General features: G+C 60.2%; 1 protein-coding gene across 1 annotated transcript in view; it reads left to right on the top strand.

The window, feature by feature from the left end:
* BMP1 (bone morphogenetic protein 1) overlaps positions 1-8,711 on the top strand; it is a 34,053-nt gene that overhangs the window by 21,232 nt on the left and 4,110 nt on the right. The window contains exons 14-18 of the mRNA XM_006778382.2: positions 372-532; positions 917-1,097; positions 4,797-4,910; positions 7,910-8,037; positions 8,420-8,633. Of these exons, the coding sequence (XP_006778445.1) occupies positions 372-532; positions 917-1,097; positions 4,797-4,910; positions 7,910-8,037; positions 8,420-8,633 (798 nt within the window). The remainder of the gene's footprint in view (positions 1-371; positions 533-916; positions 1,098-4,796; positions 4,911-7,909; positions 8,038-8,419; positions 8,634-8,711) is intronic.

The following is an 8,711-nucleotide window of genomic DNA, read 5'->3' as shown; positions in this document are numbered from 1 at the left end:
CACCCGCCCTCACTGCCCACCGACCTCACTGCCCACCCGCCCTCACTGCCCACCGACCTCACTGCCCACCTGCCCTCACTGCCCACCCGCCCTCACTGCACACCCGCCCTCACTGCCCACCAACCTCACTGCCCACCGGCCCTCACTGCCCACCGCCCTCACTGCCCACCAACACTGCCTTTCTTGAGCCCCTTGCTCTTTCTCCTCCCTCTCAGCAGGTGCCCTGACCCCACCCCATGCCTCCTTCCCTCTGTCCTAGAGAGACCAGGCCAAGGCCCCCACCTGACCCTTAATGCACCCCAGCTCACGTCGGGTGCCCTTCCCTAGAGCGGGGGCCCCTGGAGGGTGACGCCACTCCCTTGTGCCCCCAGCTGCCTGTGGCGGATTCCTCACCAAGCTCAACGGCTCCATCACCAGCCCGGGCTGGCCCAAGGAGTACCCGCCCAACAAAAACTGCATCTGGCAGCTGGTGGCCCCCACCCAGTACCGTATCTCCCTGCAGTTCGACTTCTTCGAGACCGAGGGCAATGACGTAAGTGCTGCTGGGCTGAGGAGACGGAGGAAGGTCTGAGGCATGGGAACTTGGCTGGATGCCTGCTTCCTACCCTCTGAAACAAACATACTCCCAGAATGTAGAGGGGAGAGGGAGTCAGGGAAGCAGGGGCCGCTCAGGGGAGGTGGGAAGACCCCGGAGCCCATGGCATGTGGGAATGAAGGACATGGGGTCTGGAAACCTGTGGAGGGAGGCAGGGCTGGGTCCATCTGATGGCAGAAGGGTGGCACCGATTTGAATTGTTAGGTTTGGTAAAGCAGGTAACTGCAGGAGAAAGGACCCACAGAACAGGAAGGCTCCTGGGCCGGGTGGTCAGGAGAGGCTTCCTGGAGGAGGTGGGCCTGGAGCCGCACTACCCTGCAGGTGTGCAAGTACGACTTCGTGGAGGTGCGCAGTGGACTCACGGCTGACTCCAAGCTGCACGGCAAGTTCTGTGGCTCTGAGAAGCCCGAGGTCATCACCTCCCAGTACAACAACATGCGCGTGGAGTTCAAGTCCGACAACACCGTCTCCAAAAAGGGCTTCAAGGCCCACTTCTTCTCAGGTAACATGGACTCCCCAGCTCCGTGCCGCTCTCTTGCTTCCTGCTGGTACCTGCAGCAGGGTCTGTCCCTGCTCCCACACTGGCCCTCCACCACCAGGCCAGCCCCTCCGCCCTGAACCCCATTATTCCAGAGCCCTGACCTGAGGCCGGGCAGGACACAGGCAGGACACAGAGATGCAGAAATGAAGGGAGCGGGTGAGCCAGGTGTCAGGAGTCTGAGAGCAGACGGGCCCTGGGGACAGGCGGTTCAGTGTGGCTGGAGGACAGGAGCTGCGAGCAGAGAGCAGGAGGGCATCTGCATGGACAGGGTGGCTGTAGCCAGGCTGCTAACCGGACCTGCAGGCTCCAGATGGGTTCATGCCTAGGAAGCAGCCTCCCTCCCTCCAACACCAAAGCCTTTCTGCCCCCAGCCTGCAGGTCAGGGACTCAGGTTCAGCCAGCATTTTTTGATTAGTTATTAATTTAAAATTATTTATGATATTATTATATTTACTTAATAATATAATACGTACTATCTGTATGTATTTAGTTAGTTTATTGAGAGTTGCCTTGGGGTTGAGTCCCCTTGATGGCCCCATCTTCAGGTGACCTAAAAGGTAGTCACAGCCCCTGCCCAGCCTCTGAGCTGGACCTCCAGGGGTCCCTGGAGACCTCTCCCTGCTTTCTTAACCCCTCTGCCCTTGACTCTGGGGCCAGGCTGGGAGGTGGCCGGCGGTCCTTCTGAGGCATGTAGGACCTGGGACCCAGACAGTGCAGGGCAGGGGGAGGGCTTTGTGGGGGGCAGCTGGGGGTCCTCACCCCCAGCACACCTGGTGGGTGGGGCACGGGCGGTAGGAAGGCAGGAAGCCCACGGCCTGTCCACGCTGCCTTCCTTCTCCCCTCCTTTGCCCAGGGTCCTGCATCCTCCAGCCCCTCTGTGGCCGCCCTGCATCCCTGCCTGCCCCACCTGGATGCCATGCACTGCCCCTGTGCACTGGTTCCCTGCTTGGCACTGCCAGCCACCCCGCTTTGCTTAAAGTGCCCATAGTCCCTGCCCCTGGCTTGCTGAGGCCCTCCCCTTTCCGTGCAAACCCCTTTCTTCCCTGCGCCCACCTGGAACTCCTACGAGGTGCTCACCAGAGGGCTGAGGGGACATAACACCTACTCAGGTGTGGGCTCGGCCCCAGGGAAACCATTACCTGCTTACTCTCGTCTCTTCCTGCCCTTCTGTCGCTCCAGTCGTGGAGGGGGGAGGGGACTGACACCACATCTGTCAGGCCTAGAGCCCAGGGCTCTCCACCGATGGTTACTGCCCTGCCCTGGCATGGCATTGTGCCCACCCACCCTCAGTCCCGCACAGAGATGCCCATACACACATGTGGGCGCGCGCACACACACACACACACACACACACACGTGCATATTGCCCCATCGCACAAGAAACCTGCCAAGGACCCTCACCAGTGGGCATGAAGGTCCAGCCCTCAGGGCATGGGGCATCTGACTCTGGCCGCCCAGGAGGGGGGCTCTTTGGACTTTTGGGACACCGAGCGAGGAGACTCTAAGCCAAGAAGGAGAAGAAAAAGCCTGAAGAACTTCAGTCTGATCTCAGCCACCTTCCGGGGCATTTGGCACTGGAGGGTGAGTGCCATCTTCTTGTCTGGGCCCATGTCACCCCCCCTGCTCCTGCCCCTCCTGCGACCTGCCCCCCTGGCTCCAAGGGGAGGCTGCCCACCCACACCCCACCATGCCAGGGCCCTACCCAGGGATGCAAGAGCAGGTCTTCCTCAGGATTCACTTTTCCCTCATTCATTTGTTCAGCCATTCACGTATTCACTCATTCATTGGGCAAGTGTTTTTTATTCCTACTGTCTGCCAGGCCCTATACTAGGTGTTTGGGGTGCAAATACGAGGAAGGTGTGGTCAAAACATTTCAGAGAAATCTTTGCTCAGTCCATGAGCTCCCAGCATAGTCACCGGTGAGTTCCTCGGTGACACCCCATGACGGTCATCGGGTCTCCATCACCCCCACTTTCTTGCGGGGGCGGATGCAAAGGCAGCTTCCCCAGGCCCTTAGTCAGGGTCTCAGTGAGGTTCTGAGAAGGAGCCTTTCAAAGAGACTCTACCTCTTTGCCTTGGGTTCCTGCAGGCCCCAAAGAGTCTGGCCCACCTGAGAACGGTTTGGAGAAGCAAGTCCTGGGAGCCAGGGCTCCAGCCCCTGGGCCCCTCTCCTGAGGGAGCCAGGGCTCCCCTTGGCACAGACCCCACTGGCCATGTGAATGCCAACAGGCATCTTTCTACCTTGGGTTCATCTCTGAAATTCTGGGTGCCCACTCAGTCCACACACCTTCCTGAATGCCTACCTCAGTGCCAGGCACATGGTCCCCAGAGTGACCACGAACATGTGGGTGTGACCGACACATGCCTCTGTGACCATGTGTCTGTCAGTGGGCACCCTTGAGTGTGTATCTCTGTGTGCACGTGTACACAGATGGGTGGATGGCTGATAATGTGTGCGCGTGTGGTATCTGTCTGCCCTGTTTGTGTGTGACATGCATCCTGTGCACACATAGGTGTGAGCCTGTGGGTCAGTGTCTGTACTGCCATGTTGGGGCGACAGTACATCATGAGGGGAGCCTGTGGGTGTGGGTGTGTGTCTAACATGCTCTGTAGCTGCAGCATCCAGAGTGAGAGAGCAGAGCTCTCCCCGAGCCGCCCCCCCCCTTCCTTGGACTGAGCCCCTCTGCCTGAGACTGTTTCTCTCCCCCAGTGCATGGGCCTCGTGCCCAGCCCTGCAGGCCTTCTCCCTGCCACAGGCTTCCTCCCCATCCATCCATCCATCCATCCATCCATCCATCCCTGTCGCTGTGCTCCTCCCACCTGCCACCTCTCGGTGCCCTGGCTGCGCAGACATGGCCTCCTGCATGTGTGTGCCCCCTGCCTTCCGCCTGCCCCGTGGCTCTGCCTCGAGGCCCGGGTCTGGTTTTCATTGCTCTCCCTGTCTGATCCTGCCCTCCACCCTCCACCCCCTCGGTCCCTTTTCTCCTTCTCTCTCTCTCGTTTCAGAAAAGAGGCCGGCTCTGCAGCCCCCTCGGGGACGACCCCACCAGCTCAAATTCCGAGTACAGAAAAGAAACCGGACCCCCCAGTGAGGCCCCCAGGCCTCCCGGACCCTTTGTTACTCAGGAACCTCACCTTGGACAGAATGGGCTGGGGGCTCCCGAGCCACCCACCCCGACCTCCGCTCTGCCACTCCGGCCTGCCTCCCTCTGGCCGGACAGAACTGGTGCTCTCCTCCTCCCCGCGTGCCCCTCACATGGACAGGGGACCTTCCCCACCCCCACACCCTCCCATGTTGGTGGTGTCTGTGACATTTCCTGTTGTGAAGTAAAAAAGGGACCCCTGCGTCCTGCTCCTTTCTCTTGCAGTCTGCTTGTCCGTGTGTCTGTTTTTCCACTTGTCCGTCTGTCCAGTAAGCAGGTAATGGTAGAGGGTCCTCATGCTGGTCAGCTCCAGACCCAGCCCTCCCTCCACCCCACTTCTACTTTCTCTCCCCACAGCCGGACCCTGCCATCGTCTTGAACTCTCACCCCCGCCCCCCCCACCCCCGCAGCTCCCGGGGGGAGGAAGCCCAGCCAGGCCTCCCGCTTCCCCTGGGGTGACCGCCGGGACCTCAGCCCTGCACAGACCCGGGGTCTGCCCTTGTTTGCTCCCCCGCAGACAAGGACGAGTGCTCCAAGGACAACGGCGGCTGCCAGCACGACTGCGCCAACACCTTCGGCAGCTACGAGTGCCTGTGCCGCAGCGGCTTCGTCCTGCACGACTGCCCGCCCGGCACCTCCCAGGCCCACCGGGCACTTCCCATCCCCCCAGCAACTGGACCTGCAGGACTGAAGGCTGGGGAGCACCAGGTCAGAGGTGCCCTCCCCACTGGTCAGTTTTTAGACTCGGGGAGCTGAGCGACTCCTGGGGTCACCTCATGTCACCAGTGCCTGGCGCACAGGTCTCCCCAGCCCAGGCACATCCAAGCCACATGCGATTCCGGGCTCTCCTTGTGTGTCAGGAAAGGGAGCTCACGGCTGCCCCAGGCTCCATTTTGGGCTGTTTTCGTAGTTAGTGCTTCTTCAAATCCATGTCCAGGTCCTTCTTTTTGTAACGACTCCCCCTGGCAGAGGCGCGAAGGGACTCGGTTAAGAGCGCAGACTGGAGCCGGGCTGCCTGATCCAGTCCTGCCAGCCAGCCGCCAGCCAGCTGTGTGCCCCTGAGCCCATGCCTTCCTCTCCCTGTACCTCGGTTTGCTCCATGTGACATGTAGAGGTGACAGCACCTGCCCTGTAAAGGCGTGAGGCTGTGAAGGCTCCATGCAGCACCTGGCTCATCGCCAGCACCATCATGCATGTCACCGTTTGGGGTCACACTGCTGACCCCGGGGACATTCAGAACAGGGCCGCTGCCTCCCAGGAACTGAAGCCCTGCAGATATTTGAACACAGCTCTCACGTCATCCTTGACATCATCCAATACCCCTTTGGGCACTGCACAGCACTGGCCTTCTCCAAGGCGTTCACCCCACTGTGGCACCCGCCTGTTAGCACTTACTAACCCCAGCACAGCACAGACTCGCCTCTGCCACTGAATGTCTGTGTGGCCTGGGGTGAGTCACTTCCCCTCCCCGAGCTTGTTTCCTCACCTGTGAGATGCTTTTTGAAAATGGTGCCTATTTTGCAGGGCACTAAGCTTCAGGGAACTTGCTCTGTGCACTTAGCACAGCGGCTGGCAAATGCCTCTTCTCACCATCAGTAGATGGACAACCAAGGTACAAACAAACTGCTGGCCAGAATAAACAGGACCCAAGCACCCGACAGCGACCCAACAGACACTCCAAGACGTCCAACCCGGTCACTTCAGGCTCCCCAGATATGAAGGCCTGACTCCTGGGGCCCCCCTCCCTATCGTTTAGCTAGAGGGGACTTAATTCTGATGCTGTCAAACTGCGTTTTTATCAACCCTCCATGAAAAAGAGGGTTTTGCTAAAGATCCCTCAGCATCAACATCAACGAGATGGCTGGGGAGGGTTTCAAATTCTTGGGAAGGTGGCCTGTATGCAGTAGCTCTGATTCGCTTTAGAAGCACATGGTTCCTTACTCGCTTAAAGGATGGGCTAATTACAGATCAGTCAGAGGGTGCCCCCTGCGGGTACAGCGCTGTGCAGGGCTCTGTAGCCCCTGCTGCCCAGGAGACTGCAGTCTAGCTGGTGTGCAAGGACATGTTCGAGGGCATGAGGACCAGGGGAGGACGGGGGAGGGCAGTGCCTGCAGACATGGGAAAATCCTGGAGGGGTAATGAGACAGCTCGTAGCTCAGCTGGGAGGGCCAGGAGCTCCGCCTGCCTCCACCCGCCTGGCCTGTGAGGTGCCGCTCTTCTCCAGGTCCCCCCGACCGTGCAGGCACAGCTATTCAGCCTGTCCCATCTTGAGTCTCTGACTAGGCACAGCTATTCAGCCTGTCCCACCCCCGCCCCCCATATACACACCCATCCCTTTCTCCTCCCCAGCCCAGGAGTCTACCTCTGCCCACTTTTCCTCAAGGGGCCTGTGAGATCGGATGGTAATGAATAATGAGCACCGGCTTTTAAATTTGTTGGTGAGGCCACGCTTTTCAGAGGCAGAAAGCAGACTGCAGGGGATCGAGGAGCCACAAGCAGTGAGGAGGTGGTGATAGCTGTCTTGAAGGTTGGCTGAGCAGAGAAGGAGAGAGGCTGGGCCGTGGGAGGGCTGGCTTAGGATGGGCACAGCTCAGGAAGGCTCATAGGCTGGCAGAGAGAGGGAGGGTGGGAAATGTGTGCTCCCAGGGTCCCCAGGTCAGAGAAGGAGATCATTCCTGCCCGAGAGGAGTGGCGCCTTCTCTGAGACTGGGAAGGAAGGGAAGTGGAGGTGAGGGGGTGAGTTTGCAGGTAAGGTCAGGAAGTTGAAGTCCTTCATCGTTGAGGCCCCGACTTTCTCAGGGAGGCAGGAGGGGAGGGGGTCAGCTGGGAGTTGAGGAGGGGGCTGAAGGTTTGGAGCCGTTGCTGAGGAGTTGAGAGATGGCGCTGGTGAAGGACAAATCCAAGAGTATCCAGTGGTTTGGGGCCCACTTTGGCTGACCAGTCGGGGCTCAGCCTGCAGTCCGGCTGGATAGGGAAGGAAGTCAACAAGGAGGGATATTGGGAGAAACTGGAGGGATCGGCGTGGAGGTCTCTCTAAAGTTGAAGAAGGGGGACAGGAAATGAGCGCCTGAGTGCCCTGGGAGACGGGAGGGGCCACAGAGAGGGTGGTGAGTGCAGCCTGGAGACGCGGTGGTGATGGCAAAGGCTGGGGTGAGGTCACCTCAGGAGGACGGAGATAAGGCCCAGTGGAGCTGAGGGCAGGGCATTGCGTGGACCGTCTCGTGTTTGTTGACATCACCGCGGACGGCGGTAGCGGGAGTGGGATGGAGAGAACTGAGTCAGGTGCCAAAGTCTCTGACTGTGGAGGCGTGGCAGGAGGTCAGAGGATGCCAGCGTCTCAGAGGGCAGAGAAGGTGTGGCCAGGTGGCCTCAAAGGTCCAGGGGTTTGCTCAGGGCGCCTGAGGGGGTGGTGCCAGGGATGCTGCCAGTGCGGCTGCACTTGGAACCAAGCAGCTTGGTTTCCCAGGGTGTGGGTACAGTGGGAACAAGCGATAGAAGTGCAGTCAGCTTTTATGTGGGAAGCAAGAGAAAGAAGGCAGGCGGGCGGGAGGGAGTGGCTTCCTTGCTTCCGAGGGGCATTGAAGCATTGGGGTTCCTGATGACTCCCTTCCCCTAACTCACCTCCCACAGCCGGCTGTGACCACAAGGTGACATCCACCAGCGGCACCATCACCAGCCCCAACTGGCCTGACAAGTATCCCAGCAAGAAGGAGTGCACCTGGGCTATCTCTAGCACCCCCGGGCACCGGGTCAAGCTGGTGAGCTGCCCACACCCCCGCCTGCACAGGCACTCTGCTCCCCATGCCACGAAGCCGCCACCTCTTTCCTGTCAGCTCCAAAGCCCTGGGTACTTAGAGTTACTGCCCAGAGCAGGGCAGGCTGCAGGCTGATGGCCTGGCTGAGCCCACAGGGCTGCCATCCTGGGAGAAGCCCAGGCTGGTCTCAACAGAGGCCCTTCCTCAGTGTACATTGGGGGTGTTCCTGCCATCACCCCATTCCTGGATTCCCCCCTCACTGCCGTCCACCAACCGTGGCCACTCTGTGAGCAGGGGTCAGGAGGCCTGAGTTTGGGGCCACCTGCTGCCCACCCCACTGGCCCCCACCACATTCCTAGCTCACTGTCCTGCTCCCATGACCCAGACCTTCCTGGAGATGGACATTGAGTCCCAGCCCGAGTGTGCCTACGACCACCTGGAGGTGTACGACGGGCGTGACGCCAAGGCCCCGGTTCTGGGCCGCTTCTGTGGGAGCAAGAAGCCCGAGCCGGTCGTGGCCACGGGCAGTCGCATGTTCCTGCGCTTCTACTCGGACAACTCCGTCCAGCGGAAGGGCTTCCAGGCGGCCCATTCCACAGGTAAGGACACCTGCCCCCGGCCCGGGCAGCCGGCCCGAGCGCCAGCATTTGTTCTGGAGGCATCTGCCGGTCCCGGTC

The sequence above is a fragment of the Myotis davidii genome, unplaced genomic scaffold (genome assembly GCF_000327345.1).
Source record: "Myotis davidii unplaced genomic scaffold, ASM32734v1 scaffold448, whole genome shotgun sequence".
NCBI lineage: Eukaryota > Metazoa > Chordata > Mammalia > Chiroptera > Vespertilionidae > Myotis > Myotis davidii.
Note: the sequence above shows the minus strand (reverse complement) of the source record. Positions and strands in the feature narration are given on the sequence as shown.